Source organism: Carya illinoinensis, chromosome 8 (assembly GCF_018687715.1).
Source record: "Carya illinoinensis cultivar Pawnee chromosome 8, C.illinoinensisPawnee_v1, whole genome shotgun sequence".
In the NCBI taxonomy this organism is placed as follows: domain Eukaryota; kingdom Viridiplantae; phylum Streptophyta; class Magnoliopsida; order Fagales; family Juglandaceae; genus Carya; species Carya illinoinensis.
The window spans coordinates 3625522-3642683 of record NC_056759.1 but is presented as its reverse complement, the minus strand read 5'-3'; the positions used below and the strand labels follow the sequence as shown (position 1 = coordinate 3642683).

Genomic DNA, 17162 nt, shown 5'->3' with positions numbered 1-17162 from the left:
GGGCGTCCATGCATAGCCTCAAGCTGGCGCCCTGCTGTCGGGATCTCAACACTTGGCCCCAACACCTTCACCACATCGTTCGCCTAAGGCCTCCTCACCTTGTGTTATTGGTTGGCTCTCCCTGCCATTTCTGTATGTTTTTTTACCACCAAAATATACTAGCAACTCGCCAGACCAGCTCAGTAACATGGATACACGCTAAAAAGGCTCTCCCACAATTTGAAGTTACAAACGATTGCTTTTAATAAAACATAAATATAAATTCCAATACAAACATGTTAACCGTTCCTGAGGTACAGAACCCAGAAACTTGAACCAAATCAAATTAGGTAGCAGCTCAGTGAGGTACATGAATAAGAAGTTTGTCCATTCTACTAAACAATCAACTTGAAATGCAATTACATGGCTCGTAGACTGTCACACGATCCAGTTCAGTTAGCTGCTTCACTAGGAGAGAATTTCATTACCCAAATCCCAGATCTTGGTCAAAGGATCCTTTTGTGATGCATCCATGCTATTCATACGTAAGTACATAAATATAGTATACTCAAATGGAGAGTCTGCAGACACTTCCACTTCCAATAAATTCTGCATACGAACAACATTTTCAAGTTCAAGTACCTCCTATAAACCTTTCTAACAAAGTAAAAATTAAAATGAAACAACAAAACTTACAATCCAACAGGCATTTTACACACTCTGTGCTTTGCTTGGTATATCTTTGGCATTTGCATCCCCCTTTTCCTACAGCCATTGAATTTCAAAACATTTTACATGGAAACGAAATCATAGACCTGAGCACCAGTAATTGCAATAAAGCTTATACAAGTGAAGTACTATCAGGGCATTCAGGTTGAATTTATCCAAGAACCAATTGCTCAAACCGACCGGCAGTTTAAGGTCCTCATTCACTGAAACCAGACCATACCAGCCCCATATCCAATTAAAACAAAATTGTTTAAAGACCCAACCCATTACTAGGCCTGGTCCCCATAATTATAAAAAGAAAAAAGTTTAGAATTCCTTTTCCACAAAACATTTTGTTTAATCACAGAAACGGAATCTTCAACACTAGAGTACCATTTCAGGAGGAAGAATCAGTGTCAGCCGAGACCCCTTAGTGCGGTTCTTGACTTGATCATCTCGCCGCACGAACGGGGTCCAGAAACCATTTTAGAAATATGGATGAACTGTTCTTGCAGAAATATTAGCTCAGGGAATTTTTTTTATTTCTTTCAATCAGTATGTTACACTTGTACCTAGTGGGTTTTGAATCAATGACCTCACTCTCTTCCCGATCCCTACAAAGGTGGAGACGCTGTTTGAGCTAAAGCTCAATGGAAAAACCAAGGTGACTCCTGTACCACTGGGAAGCAACTTCAGAAAGAAACTTCACACACTCCAGCTTCGAATAGCATTTTCACTCCATTTGCATTGCATAACTCATATAGACAGGCAAAGCAGGCCCAAGCCATGCCCTACCAGGGAAAAACATGATGGATTGTTGCAACCATGTCAGGCATTGGCCTTTAGTTCACTTTATTCAAAGCCAGAAACTATACATGCACTGAATATTACGGTCTTTTACAAAACCAGATATATGCATTGACTATTATAATATAAATGTCAGAGTCAAAACTAATTAGGTGTATGACCTCCAAATCCAATCCCAGTATGCTACAAAGCTCTCTACCTCCCAACAAATTGGTAGAAAAGTAAAACGAGCTGAAGACCTCTTTGTAATGGACCGCATAGATCTTTTAATCCATCAAGAAGTCGGACAACTATTGTTCCGGTAAACTGTACAATGTGAACCCTCACATGCTGCCACTAGTCCAGGATTTGTCAAAATCTCATTAAATTAATGGGAGTCACGAACAATGAATCATATATGCAGAATGCTGCAGTATAAAATGACAAACATGAAGACAAGATCTCTGATACTAATATAGTAATATACCACATGGTGCCTTGTAATACGTAGTTTATCCACAGGTTGCTGAAAACGTAGAAAAATCAAAGGAGCAATCGAAACCTAAATTAGTTCTCCTTTTGGAATATAAACTCATTTGTTTAGTGGACTTTACTTGAGTCACAACGCCGAATCCACCAAAACCCATAAAAACAGATGGAAGGAACATCGACAGAGAATGGTAATAAAAGCTCAAAAGCCACATAACAAAGAATCTGACGATAATAATGCTTTAGAAAAACATTCAAATAAAGACTTACTGATCCTTCACTATAAAATGCTCACTAGTCCTTTCTTTCATAAGAACTAACATCCAGTTCAAACGCTTACCGAGCCCTTGCTCTCGTAATAGTCGTCTAGCGCCCATTGATACTTTGACTGATTCAACCCAAACCAACGCGCTAAATGGTCATCCAAACTCGAATGCGCTGTATAGTTCCGACAAAGAGTCCCTCAAAATTTGTTCAGTTGCCAAGAAAATGTGAATAAAAATATAAAAACACAGTCACAAATTTCTTATACCAACTTGGAGTGTTCATGCTCTACACTTTTTTTTTTTTTTTTTAAAAAAGTATCCATTTTCAACAATTGCAAATAGAAAAAGCGGATAACCCAACAACCAATAAATTATTTTCCTTATATCTCCTCCACTTCCTCAGCAACCAGAGAGGTATTTACAAACATTAACTTAAGTCCTGTACTTGTATACCAATAATATGAGAAAAATAAGAAACCAAACCCAAACGGCCACTCATTTGGAAAATTAGAATTCTCGTTGATACATGAGAATCCGCAGCCATAGTAGCCAGGTTTTCCTTTTCCTTTTTTTATACGTTTGCTTTCATTTCTCTCAAACCCAAACCTCATTTTCTTTTCCCATCCTCCAGAATCCAAATAAACTCTCAAACCCGACAAGACCCACATACCATTCTGCACCTTGGTAGCGGCATTCTTGAAGAACCCCAAGACAGACCCATTGGACGCAACGGACTCAGTGGACTTGTGGAACTGGAGAGGAGGAGGCTGCACCGGTGGCGGAGTGATGATCTTCTTGGGAGAATCCAAGACCGGTGGCGGAGTGATGATCTTCTTGGGAGACTCCAAGACCGGTGGCGGAGTGAGGATCTTCTTGGGCGAATCCAAGAACGGTGGCTGAGAAGGCTTGGGGGTCGAAGGTGGGGTCATGAACACCGTGTAGGGTCCGATTTTGCCGATCATAGGAGGCGGAGTGGTGGAGTCTCGGTTGATAGCCATTGAGGGAATCGTGGAAAACAGAGATAGAAAGTGTGAGTGAAGAGTGTGGGGAGCGTGAGGGGAAAGTGAATTTGGGGAGAGAGAGAGAGAAAGTAAACAATCAAGATTCGGAGGGAGAGAAAGCAGGCAACTGAAGTGGGTTCAAGTTAAAGATGTGTGTGTGTTTTTTAGGGAATATTAGGGTAATGCTGCACATGGGGATGGGGAGGATAGGAATGGGAATCTAACTCTGGTGTACAGACAGGAAGATAGGCTTTGTGAAGGGCTAAATATTGTTCTGTTCTGTTCTGTCTGACACCGTCCTACTGTCGTCTACTTAGTGAGTTTGAACTTCGAAGGCCAACCATTAAAAAATTAAAAAATAAAATAAAACAAATTATGAGGGATATTTTTGAGTTGTTTTGTTGGATAAGTTACGTTTGAGTAGCTTTTAAGGTAATCCACATCACATACATGCGTGTTGTGTCATTGAATAATAACACAACTTCAACCTCATAAATAATTGTTCCTAATCCCATTAGGAACAGTAGCCGTGATGAGTTGTTCCAACGCAAACGATAAATGTAAAAACTAGCATTTTATATGGGTTAATTATGCTTTACTCGACAAAAACTAGCTCTCTCTATTTTTAATGTGAAATGAAGTATATTATTTGGTTATCATCATTTCCGGATAAGAGAATTGATAAAAAAAAAATTTCACAAAAAAAAAAAAAAAAATCAGAAAGCGGAACAATTCATAAACACCGAACAATCCGTACGATATAATGCAGTATGAGCAGCCACCTAATTACCACTCCTGACTGAATAAGGAAGAAATATACACGGCAAACTACTATCAAAATGACAAGCAAAAAGACGAGCAGCAAATGCATTTTGGCCTATAAAAATAAAAAAGTAGAACGAAGTTGCTTCTCAGGCGAGAAAAGTATTAACCCTGCGAGCACTACAGGGTCAGAAAATTTTGATCTGGACCAGATCAGACTGTCCGTACATCACCATGCGCGTCAGAGATGTGGATATTATCTCTGCTTCAATATTCCTGCCTCCCAACCTTCTCCTCTTGCTTCTCTTTTGAGCAGGATGACAAGTTCCAAAAGTGAGTAAAACTGAATGCAGAGTCCATTACATATAAAGGGCTCGAGCAGTAGCCCGTATTATTAAGATGCATCTCTTTCAGTTGTTTTGGTTCAATTTACAGAACCTTAAGCAGCCCCATGGGCAGAACAAGTAGAAACTAAACCTACATACATAAACCTACCTGTACATTCAAATACTACTAAACTAAAGAGTGAAGAATAATCCGTCAGCACGTATTGAAGGGCAAGTCTCATGCAAACCTCACAGAACAGACATGTCTCAAGTCACTCGTCGAAAGCCAATTAGAATTTTATCCCAAGCCAGAACAACCCCATACAATATAATGCGTTATGAGCAACCACCTGATACACATCCTGACTAAGATAACATTTTTAACGAAGCTATTAGTGACAGAAACAACATTCTCCACAGAAAGATTCCAGGGAATGATCTCACATTTTGCAGTTGAAGGCTCCTACTGACACCTTTGCGACTGCTTTCTATATATTCTCTATCCTCTGAATCAGATAACGGAACTTGCCAGCGATAGCTCATGGAGCTCACTTAGCATCCACTCCTCTCCAGGTTGACCACCAAGAACAATGGCCCTTGTGCCCCCAACAACACAAGTACTATGACCCCAAGCAAATCTTGGGGGTCGCCCAGGCACATTTAATATCCTCCAGGTAGGTTTTTCATCTGTTGGGTCCAGGATATAGAGCTGCGACGCAGAGTGTAGACCAGCCACAGACCCACCAAATATCAGGATTCTCTCACCTGGGAGGCTCACAGCCACATGATCAAGTCTAGGTGGAGGAGCTATGCCCCCCGGATTTCCAGCACCAGGCATTCCACTCCCAGTTACACATCTCCAACATGGTTCTTCCTCGCCTAAATCCATTGTGAAGACATCGCTGGAACGAAATCGAAGGGGCCCACTCTTGGCCAGACCCCCAAACATCAATATTTTCTGACCACCATACACAGATAGTGTATGGCCTAACCGAGAAGGTGGGGTCCATGCCATTGGTATCTCCCTCCAGATAGGTTTCTCCATTGAAAGATCAAGCAGAAATGTGTCGCTGAGAAGTACTCCAGAATCAGTACAACCACCAGAAACAATTAACTTGGTGCCATCTAGGGTGCAAGAGCTGTGCCATGATCTTGGAAGTGGAGGGGCCAATCCAGATATTTCACGCCAAGTTGGAGGCTTGGCATCCAAACCCAACACAAACACATCATTGAGCAAGCCCTGTCTTCCACAGCCTCCAAATACCACCAAATGAGACCCATTCACACAAGAAAGTGTATGGCCCCAACGACCAGGAGGCGGTGAGCTCACTTGGACATGTTGCCATGCTGGGTTGCTGGAATTTAGATCCAATACGAAGGTGTCATTCATAGGTTGCATGTTGACCCCTTCCCCACCAAAAAGAACAACTCGATTCCCAACTGCACAAGCACTAAAGTTGCAGCGTGAGGGTTCAACAGCACCCGCAACAGTCAGTTTCCTCCATGCAGCTGCTTCAAGAGTAGTCAATTCCCTTGCCAGCCGACCCCACCCAAGTCTCTTTGCACCTGGTACAGTCTCTAGAAGATGAGTTGTTTCACTACCCCATGCATTTTGGCAGACCATTCTCCAAAGGTCCTCATTCTTTGTCAGCTCATACAATCGTCTACATACAGACCCAACTGATGCAATGTCTCTAGGCGTCAAACGTGAAAGAATCTTGAGAGACAGCACCTCATCACTCAATTGGAATATCCCGCAAATCCCACGAAAAACATTTCGGTCCCCCAAGGTGTCGGGGTGGATAGCTGAAAGAACAGAACAAAACCGATCAGAGGATTTTATGGATTCGTTCGTCCAAGAGCCAGGCAACGGACCCAGATCAATATTTGATTCAGTGAAGAACTGGATTCCAATAACATGAGTTATCATTTCATCATCTCCATATATAGGTGTCAATCGTAATCTGTTCCTCAGGGGAGATCCATCTTTCTTAAAGTTCAACAACTCGCCTTGGAATTCAATTCCCTCATCAAGACATCTCCTAATTTCTGAAACTACCATGGAGTCCACTGATGGATGTCTTCTTTTTGCAAATGGACCTCTACATTGCAGGAAACGACTGTAACAAAGTCCCACGATATCAGAACAAAGAAAAAAATCTCAACATAGTATCCAATCAATTGATGAATAGAGAATTATAAAGATCAGGGCATTAGCTAACAAGCCCACACAGACACACACACAGAAATGGAGACAGAGACAGGACAAGTATAACACGCAAGAATGGAGCAGAATAGAAACACGAAAAAAACCCCAAGGGGTTGGCCTAAGTGGTGAAGGCCTTGGTCTTGGGGTCTCATTCCCTTTAAGGTCCAAGGTTCAACACCTCATGGGTGCAAACAATCCTTTGGGGCCACAACCCCTAGTGAAAAGCCAACAATTTAACCAATTCCGTGTAGAAAAACTTCTGAGGGTGCGGTGCACGGGACCGGGGTTTATTCTGCAGGGGTGGGTCCAAAGGGCCCTGCCTCGGAGAGGTTCCCCGACATCAAAAAAAAAAAAAAAAAGAAACACGAAAAAAGTATAAAAAGATCAGAGTGAAATATCTGTATGAAATCCAATTATAACCAGTAAGAATAAAATTATTTTTTATAAAAATAAAATTATTTGAGAATGTAATGATCCCAAAAAAATAAGAATTTAACTTCAGATAATAACCCAGAATAAGATGGTTAGGTTTGTAGGCTGACCCCATAACAGCAACAGATCCAAAGCTCCAAGTAATTATTTATGCAATATATAATAATTCCTCATGTATACTTCTTGTGTACCTGGATTTTGCCTATTTCTATGAATATAATATCTTTGATTACCTATCAAAAAAATAAATAAAATTATGCAATATATAATAATACCCCAAACTCTTAATGGCATCCTATAACCAAAGTGTGATAATACTTGAACACTATAAGCTACCTAGGTATCTCCAAATGGCAAAACATGTCAACAAAATCCCTCATTTAATATTGGAATTGACACATACCTTATAGGTCTATTGCACTGCAAAATAAGATCTTGGTAGATGTTGGTTATCATATTAAGTAGATCCTGGTTATTTTCTGTCCTCTAATCTATTAATGGTGTCTCAATTTATGGAGTTGAAATATATTTATCAAGAAAAAATCTCAGGCGTTGAAATATAGTAAATCTCACACAAAGTAAGATCACAGTAAGATGAGAAATTATTGAGAGAGAGAGAGAGAGAGAGTGCGTGTGTGTTTCAGTTTAATTTTTTCCTTTCAAGAGGGGCAAAAGGACGTAGAAGCATTCTGTCCAACAATTTGGGCCAAATGACACGGCTGCCCCGCATTTAGGCCACAAGCTTGACACCAAAGGGTTAAGTGCAAATATTGCAATCCCAATCTATCCATGAATCTTTATATCTGTATCACATGGCATTCCTAGATGTTCCATACATCAACCGCAAGGTCCGCAACTAAAATTAGCTTATACTAATACCATTTGATCCAACGTTTGTATATGCTACAGCTATCGATATTTTTTTTATAAGCGGCCATCAATAACTTTACAAAGCTCTGAAACTTCTAACCTACAAATAATGGGGCTCCATTTGCAGATTACCACCTTTCAATCCAGAAGAAAACCACTTCCTCGAACGCACCTCTAAAATGACATTTCAAAGTTCTAATTAAAACTCGGTCTCCATTTTGCTCTCAAAACGAAAAAGGACAATAAGTGAAATCTCTACGTCTTTCAAAGGACAAAACGAAAGGGTTAGGGTTAAACGCCAAAAATATGCAAAGAACACCCCAATTTCTATCGAATTGTACACCCATCCAAACGAAATAACGAGAATTTAAAATTTAAGGGGAAAACTTAACATTCCAAGCCCTAAAACAATATATGATGGTAATATAAAAGGAAGAGAAAAGGGAGGTGGAGGAGAACAAACCAATTGCGACCGAGGACCTCCTCAGCGCGGTAGCCAGTAAGCATCTCGAAGACGGTGTTGACGTAGATGATAGGGTGGTCGGGCTCGAGGGCGTCAGTGACGACAAAGCCACAAGGCGCGGTTTGGAAGAGGTCTCCAACGGGGAAGGGCAGTGGACCGCCATTGTTGAGGACGAAACCCTCGTCCTCGTCATCGCTCAGATCCGAATTGCTACTATCCCACTCCATCGCTTCAACCATAAATAATATATCCAACGCAAACACACACACACACAGCCGAGCCCCAAATAGAAATATCCTCCCTTATAATTATTCGGATTACCCAAAAGAAGGAAGACTCTTTCTCTTTCTCGATCTATCGATTCTCCGTTCAGCAGACAGGAAATGAATGGCGGGCAGCGTTCGGCGATTTAGCCAAAGAAGGTCTCTCTGTACATCGTGCGGCACAAAGCGGAGTGCGGATTGTTATGGGTTTGCCAGTGTCATTTATTTTTGCGCACCGACTTGATTCGTTATTGGGAAATATAAATAAATTTATAAAATTATAAATAAAAATTAATAAAAACCGATCCTGGTTTGGTTTTGCGCCGAACCGACAACAGACCGACCGTCAGAAATTTCTAGTGTTGCTGACCGAAACCGACCGTTTACGGGGATGGAACTGGCCGGAACCGATTCAGTTCGACAGTTTGGATCTATTTGAGCCATTCTTTTGGGCCCCTTTTGAGAAGGTTTTTTTTGTTCATTTCAATTATTTTTTAGGCCTTTTTTATTCAATCTAGTAAATTTATTAATCAATATTTACAATATTTTAAACTTTTCTTTTTATATTTTTAAAATTCATTACTAGTTTAAAACAATAAAACTAATTACTATTTAAGAAACTAATAATAGTAAGTAGTAATTACTAAATAATGCTCTAAAATCTAATAAGTTAATAACTATTAACTACTAACTATTATGTAATCAATAAACGTGTCCACTAAATGAGTATATGTTTAATATAAATACAAACCAACACAAATTGTTTTAAGTAAGCAAGCAACTAACACAAATTAAAATTAAAATCTTAGATCTTTAATTCTTCATTCCATATTCGAAAAGTTTTCAATATTCAATAGTTGCGATGTCTAATTATGCTCCCAGCTCTATATAAATATGAAAAAAAATTAAGATTAAACATCAAATATTAATAAATTTCGATAATCAAAAAATAAATTAATTTAACTTATAAAAATAAATGAATATTGAATGAATACACTACCAGATTCTACCACAAAACTCTCTACATTATCCATGACCTCTCGAAGATCAATTGGTGCCGAATCAACAAATCAATCTCATTTTATCTCCACCAAATCAACAAAACAAAAGATAAACTAAGTGCCTCATAAATCAAAAGTTGGACAATATAAACTTCTATTCTAACTGCTTTACAGCAATAAAGGAGAATCTCTTTCTGTGGAGACCAACAGCACCAATAAGAGGCATAATACAAATAAATGTTATGGCATTTAGTCTCATATTGCAAGCATACGACCGATGTAAAAATTTGCCACATCTACAGAAGTCAAATAAACCAAAGACCTCCAAAACTTGCTTCATTATCAATGTAAAATAGTAGCATAAAATTACAGCCAGAGCAGCATGTGTTCTTACCAATCAACTAAAAAAACTTAGTTTCTTGTACTTATCAATCAATCGTTCACCGTGTGCTTTAGGTATATTCACAAATTCATGTTGAACAGAAAATAATAGTCATGCAAAGGACAGAATGTCATTTTTAATAATTAATATACACCATCAACACCAAACACCAAACTACTTTCTAAATCTCAAATCAAGTAAATTAAAAATTTACCTTTCTAAATGTCGAGAAAGGGCAGCCGAGATAGTCAGACGGAGGCTTTGAGTTGATGAAGGGAACGACGGCAGCTGCAGCTGGCAAGGTAGAGTGGAGCGGAGCGGAGCGGCCACTGGAGAACCGAGAGGAGAGAATCGAGAGAGAGTTCAGACTTTAGAGTAGAGATGAGTGAAATCAAAGGGGCAAATGAGCAGTTTTAACCTAATACAAAACGGCACCGTTTGGCTTAAGCCAAATGGCACCATTTACTTTATTTTTTTGAAACCTAAACATCACAAAACAACTTAAGTGAAACGACATCATTTTATTTATATAAAAAGGAATATATATATATATATATATATAACGGTTCTGTCGGTCGGTTCATCGGTTTTTTCAGAGGTGTATTGTAGACCGAACCGACCAAAATAAGTTTATGTGAATTTCTCTCGATCGCCAACTGGTTCTTCGCTGGTTTCAGTTGATTCTGGCATCTTAAGGTCAGTTCTGGTCAGTTTAGGTCAGTTGCTCAGTTTTATGTACACCCATAAATAAAATAAATAAAAATCTGAAATATGAGAACTAAAATACTTTCTTATAAAAAGAATAATTCTAGTTTCTACTTATCATCTCACACACCACATATTTTTTAATTTTTATTTTTTTTTAACTCAATTAGTTTAATAATATTAAAAAAATTAAAATATATATATGATGTATGGTGTGAGATGATTATGACCACGAAAAAATTTGAAACAAAGCAATTTCGGGGCGGTAGGCTTAATCGGCATAGACTCGGACAAACAGTTTGGTTACAAAGCTATGTCCATCCAAGTTAGTCTCATTCTGATTAACCTCGTTCTGATTAAGAATCATTTCTCATATAAGACTCAGAAAAGAAGCTTTGCAACGACCTACAATTTACAAACTCAAAAAAATCAAGAAATTAAACTCTTTCTGATCAATGCCTCTTCAGCCCTCTACCGTTCAGCACGCTACGATGATCCTCCCCGGCACGTAGCCTAACAGGCTTACAATTGCGTCTAGCCATGAAAGCCTCTTATTGTATACTACTACTATAAAAATACCACTATTCAGGACAAGAAGAACTTGACTCTGAAGTGACCCCCTGAAATTCTCAATCCATTGAACTGTTTTAAGGACAAACAGAATGATTGAAAATCACAATTCACGGGCCTTATTTCTGCATCTGTATTCCCCAAGTTATTAACAAAGAGATGCCAGTAGATATGTGGGACGAAATCATGACTCCAAAAACTCCCTGATGCGGGAAGCAAGTCTCTGTTCAAACTGATCGTCAAAAGAATTATCCATCCCCTTTATCTTTGACACAAAATCCATGGCCTCATTGTATTTTCTCGCCTTACAATAACCATCCACTACAATCTTGTAAGTTAGCTCATTCGGTCTGCAATTATTCTGAATCATATAGCCTAATACTTCATCCGCTTCTGTAAACATTCCCTGCCCAACATAACCTGCCACAAAAGTATTGTATGTAAAGATACAGGGCCGAATCCCTCTGGCCGTCATCTCTGAGAGAGTTCTTATAGCCTCCTGCATGAGCCCTTGTCTGCAAAATCCTTTGATGACAGTGTTGTAAGACACGAGGTCTGGTTTCCCACCAGATTCTTGTAGTCCCTTAAGGACTTCTTCTGCTTTCCAGCACTCTCCCCCTCTAGCGTACATGTCCATCAAGCTATTGTAGGTCACGAGATCTGGCTGCAGCCCATTCTCATGAATCAAGTGCAGCATCTCATGGGCCCTGTCATACATGTTTTTTTTGGCGAAAATGGAGAGCATGCAATTAAACAAAACCAAATCAGGCTTATATCCATTCTTCTGCAATTCCAGAAATGCCCTCTCCATTCCCATTAGTGCTCTACACTTGAAGTTTGCAAGAATGAGAGTTCTCAAAAGCATCCAACTAGGATAAATAGGACCATCATAAATTTCGTTCTCAATCTTCTCTATGCCTCTGATATTTCCTCCCTTTGCATAACAATGAAGCATCAGTGAATATGAAGTTTCGTTTGGCTTGAAACCCTTATTTCTCATGTCTAGAATGACAGATTCTGCAGCTCTATAATCACCTCGACGAGCCAGAGCATTTAGAAAAGCATTATAAGTGGTAACACAAGGAGTAAAACCTGCTTCAATCATGTCCTCAGACATTTTAGCAGCATCAATTTGAGAGCCACACCGGCCATATGCACTGATCAAAGTGTTAAAGGTGTCTCTATCTGGCTCAAAACCACAATGCTTCATTTCCCGTAAGATGCGAGTGAGATACTTGTGTTTACCCTTGTCACCACACACGGCAAGCATTGTGTTCCATGTAATACGGTTTGGAGCACATCCATGTAACTTCATATCACAGAGTATCTTTATCATCTCTTCTGATCGCGATCTTTTCCCTAGCATTGAGAGAACAGCATTGTATGTGCATACATTAGGAACACAACCCAACTCCTTCATCTGGTTGAACAGCCTTAAGGCCTTGTCCTCCTTTCCTGCCCTGCCATGAGCGTTTATTACCGTGGTATATGTAACAGCATTGGGAAATACACCTTTGTGTGTCATTGTGTCAATGACAGCTGCTCCTTCTTCATAGAATCCAGCTCTGACATAAGCTGCTACAAGCTCGTTGTAAGTAACTGAGTCAGGTGGGCAGTTATTATCCTCCATTTCCTTCAAGATGCTCAAGGCCTCTGAGAATATCCCTGCCTTCCCAAACACTTGTAGCAGAGAATTATAAGTAACAGTTCCAGGTGCATACCCCTGTGACTTCAATCCGGCAAAGAACTCCCTCGCTTCTTTTAAAAGGCCCTCTCTCCCACACGCAGATATCACAGTACTGCAAGTAAATTCATCAAACTCAAGCCCTTTGTTTCTCATCTCATCCAAGAGGACTAAAATCTTATTCCAAGAACGACCCATCTTCCCATAAACATCAAGCATCACGTTGTAAGTTACCAAAGTAGGGGAGAGACCACTTTCCTTTATCTTCTCAAACAAAGCGATTGCTTTTCTGTACTTGCCAGCGCGAGAAAATGCATGAAGAATTGTGGTATAGGCTCGGATATCAAGCAAGTATTCCTCAATAGGAATAACATCAAACAACTTCAACGCGTTCAAATGCCGCGACTCTTTCCCAAGAATCCTAACCATTAATTCAATAACCTGATTATCCAGTTTCACATTTTCAGAGCTTAAGTTCATGGAAACCCATTCAATCAACAAAAGGGCTCTCTCCCGATTGTCTGAAAGGTCTAATGCTCTCAAGAGACTGATCAAATCAACTTCACGCAACTCAGACTTGACAGAATCAAAGAATGCATTCAAACTAGTCAAAGGCTGTTGTAAAATTGAATTGAACATGAACTTACACTTTATTGACAAGAATTCAAGAGTTCCATTTTCTAGTCGAGCCTCTTCTTTGTTGTTCTCAAACTGTGGGGCTGAAACTGAAGTTAATATTTTGGGATGGGCTAGTTCGTGTTCTGCCTCGGCCGAATCAACCGAAATGTTAAGGGCGGGGAAGGGGGCGTTGCTGCGCTGAGGTGGATGTATGGGTTTGAGCCTGTGGGTGGTGTTGGGAGGCGAAGAGAGGTGAAGAAGGTGCTGAAGGAGAGTGTCTAAGGGGAACGAGGCAGGAGACGGGGATTGAGGAGGGGGCGGCAGTGTTGTTGAAGTGAATTTCAGAGGCGGGTTAGGTTGGGCGGGTCTGTTGGTCGGGATGGGATACACCGGCCGGCTATTAAAGAGAGCACCTTCCATTAGAGAGAGAGAGAGGTGGATTCTGGATTCTGGATTGTGGTAGTTTATAGCTGGTGAAGTTCCGAACGTAGGACGGAGAGTCGGACAGTTTGGATGGCAGAGGATGGAAATGAGGGCATCCAAGGATGATATTGGTGAGGGAGAGATGAGAGAGGGAAGGTAGGATATAGTATGATTGGTCTTTATTGAAGATGGGGGGGGTAGCAGATCGGTTTTCCGACACAGAGGCACTCACTCACTCTCCCCTGGACGTCTTCCAGTTCTCATAGGCTGCTCTCTCGCCCTTTCTTCGTAAAACATAAAAAATGATATTTGTAGTGGCAGGTTTCGTAAATTTTGCACAAATCTTTTTTTAAAAAATTAAAAAATTTAAGATTTATTTGAAAAAATTATATTTTAATTGTAGATTTTTTTTAATTTTTTTTTTTAAGAGTGGCAGTTTTCATGTCTATTTTTTTACTGTATTAAACTAATATCTCTTTAATATTTTTTTAACTAATTTATTTTCGCATTTTTTACTACTCATTATTTGTTTCCTTGTGTTTTCAACAATTCATCTTTAATGAAATATTTTAGAAATTTTTAAATTATTTATCTCTTGCAAACTTAATATTTTAAAATCTGTAATTTCGTAGCATTAATATTTATTTAAAATCTGAAAATTTTAACCTAAAGTTTTTTTTCATTTTCTAATGGTCATATTTTCAACTCTAACAATTTTTGTTTTTTTCAATGGTCAAATTTTCAAGATTTTTGGGCTTTTCCAAATAATCATAATTTGTAGTATAAATACGAGGAATTGATATTCCAAAACCAATTTAGTTTGCTTGTATTTATATAAAGAGTCATGTTACATATAATCGTAGAATGCATAAATTTTGTGTAATTTATTTGAAAAAGAGTTAGGTTCATTATTAAAACATTAATTTTTATTATGTAGATTTCATATTTATTTATTTATTTCAAAATGATTACTCGACGTTTGCATACTCACGACTACAACTATCATTTCTTTTATATAAATGTGTCGAGGGTTAATAAAATACTCATATAAATAGGTTTGGAGAGGTACAACAAGGATAAATTATAGGGACCTACTATTACAAGCTTGAAGTTATGCTCTATTTTATCAACCCGAATGTGGGATGATTTTGGCAAGAAGTTAATCACTTTTTCTCATATTTTGGCAAATTTGTGCTTATATCAAGCCGGATGTGAATGATCTAATCTTAAAATTGAACAACTCAAAAATGGTAATAATACACTTGGTGACTCTTTGATAATTACTTTATAATTTATTTTGCAATCCACTAATAAAATTATCTATTTTTTAAAAAGAATTCCAATTTTATAAAAATATCATCCATTTTAAAAGAGTTCTAAGTAATTGTATTTTATAAATGTGGGAATTTGTATTCGCAAATTGTGTTTGTGTCGTCATGTCATGAGTATTATTATTATTTTGATAAAATGTCATAAGTATTATACTATATGAATCAACCCGAGTCCTTAACCATTTAATAAAATGGGATAAAAATAAACCCAAATCCGACCCGTTTAATTAACATGTGACATGACACAATCTACTTTATACGTTTAGTAATTAATTTTTATTGTGTTAATCTAGACACTACTCATATTTCAACTCATCTTAGAGCATTGGCAATGGGCTAGCCATTGCCAAATCTAAAATAGAACTTCAATGTGGTCTTTTAGCCAAAATATGGATCTCTAGCTATATTAATTCATATAGACTAGCCATTTTAAATTTCAAATAATAATATGATATTATATATTTTAATAATATTTGATAATTTTTTTTTAATATTTTACAAATACACTTCATATATTAATTAATAACTTTGTTAAAAAATACACTTCATATATTCTTATGAATTAATGTAAGTTTAATTTTTAGAACTGCATCATGTAAACATTGACAAAATCACAGGTTATTTGCTGGCCAAGTTCAATGGCCAGTCAACTGTCCCTGGATCGTCTAAAATAATCAAAAGAGAAATATTAAAATAATCAGTTGGTCCATGTATAGTTCCTTGTCAGACATGAAGAGGACCTAACATATACTGTAGCTAATATGTCAAGAGTCGTTCTACGGAACAACAAATGTAGTAGATGCACACTTGCACACCTTACGTGTAAATTTTTTTTTTCTTTTTTTGAACACAGCCGGCGTCGTCGTTTTTCCCTCCCCTACCCAATTCCCTCTCTCAACTCACCCAACCCCGCCGTGCGCCACCTGCAGCGCCATCGACCACTTCACCAGCTCTCCCTCACACCGGCGACCCTCCAATCACCTTCGACTGTCCACGGCAGCCCCCACGCGCAGCCCCCCCTCTCCTCTCCATAAATGGGTCTTAGTCACCATGCCGCCGCCGTACGCCAGCCCAGCCACCACCACCGAGCCCCACGACCTCCCAGCAACCCCCACCGTCGAACTCAAGTCACGGCAACCCTCTCTTCCCTCTCCATCGCATCTCTCATTTGGCCTAGATGGACGCCGGGTGGGGGTGGGGGAGAGGATGCCGACGCGGGGTTGTGGTGGGGGTGGGCGTAGAGGAAGGGCGGGGGCAGGGGGGCTTGGGCGACACATGGGTAGAGAGAGGAGAGGTTTTGTTGTGGGGTGTTTTTGGTCATTTTACACTATGACACCTAAGGTGTGCAGAGGCTGCTCCCAATACTTTTCCATATGTCAAACGTTCCCAATATAGCTAAGTCAATGCACGAGGTTTTTCTCACATTTGCTTTTAATTTGAACTTGCATGGGCAAATGGCTAATGCTTTAACTCAGGGCTGTACAGAAAAACCGACAAACCGGCCGGAACCGATCAGACCGGCCGCCGCCGCACGGAACCGGCTGAAACCGTCAGAGAACCGGTCGGCCGGCGGTAGGATTTAAGCCAAACCGACGTCGGCCGGTTCGGTTCGGGGTTCGCCCAGGGAAAAACCGCTGAACCGGCCGACTATATTATTTATATTTTTTTTGAAAATATTACTTATCTAAACGGCGCCGTTTCACTCATTTAAGTGGAACGGTGCCGTTTAAATCCTGTGCATTAAAAACATCACCTATGGAACGGCGCCGTTTAACTTAAACTTAAGTGAAACGGCGTCGTTTTAGGACTCAGTAGTTGAAAAAAATAATAAAAGGAACGGCGCCGTTTAACCCTAGGGTTAACACAGCGCCGTTCTTCTTCCCTTCGTCTTCTT

At 39.3% G+C, this 17162-nt stretch overlaps 2 protein-coding genes across 3 annotated transcripts; both read right to left on the bottom strand.

Annotated features, from left to right (window-relative positions):
• Positions 1–225: 225 nt before the first annotated feature.
• LOC122318620 (adagio protein 1-like) lies at positions 226–8803 on the bottom strand. 2 transcript variants are annotated; one of them, XM_043136151.1, is made up of 5 exons: positions 8292–8803; positions 2899–6437; positions 2233–2400; positions 676–744; positions 226–588 (listed from the first exon to the last, which is right to left on the bottom strand). In XM_043136151.1, exons 1-2 carry the CDS (start codon positions 8528–8530, stop codon positions 4829–4831), a joined length of 1848 nt encoding a protein of 615 aa, XP_042992085.1. In that variant the 5' UTR covers positions 8531–8803; the 3' UTR covers positions 226–588; positions 676–744; positions 2233–2400; positions 2899–4828. The 2 variants fall into 2 exon arrangements, with proteins under 2 accessions (XP_042992085.1, XP_042992084.1); XM_043136150.1 differs by having other exon boundaries at positions 2303–2400.
• Positions 8804–10939: 2136 nt separating this feature from the next.
• LOC122318897 (pentatricopeptide repeat-containing protein At2g18940, chloroplastic) lies at positions 10940–14212 on the bottom strand. Its single transcript, XM_043136631.1, has one exon. The coding sequence runs from the start codon at positions 13932–13934 to the stop codon at positions 11397–11399; it is 2538 nt and encodes an 845-aa protein (XP_042992565.1). The 5' UTR covers positions 13935–14212; the 3' UTR covers positions 10940–11396.
• Positions 14213–17162: the final 2950 nt, after the last annotated feature.

Coding starts and splice junctions, on each gene's coding strand:
- LOC122318620 (XM_043136151.1), bottom strand. CDS start 8,530: ATGGTTGAAGCGATGGAGTGGGATAGTAGCAATTCGGATCTGAGCGAT. Junction 6,438..8,291: donor GAGGTCCTCGGTCGCAATTG/GTTTGTTCTCCT, acceptor ACTTTGTTACAG/TCGTTTCCTGCAATGTAGAG.
- LOC122318897 (XM_043136631.1), bottom strand. CDS start 13,934: ATGGAAGGTGCTCTCTTTAATAGCCGGCCGGTGTATCCCATCCCGACC.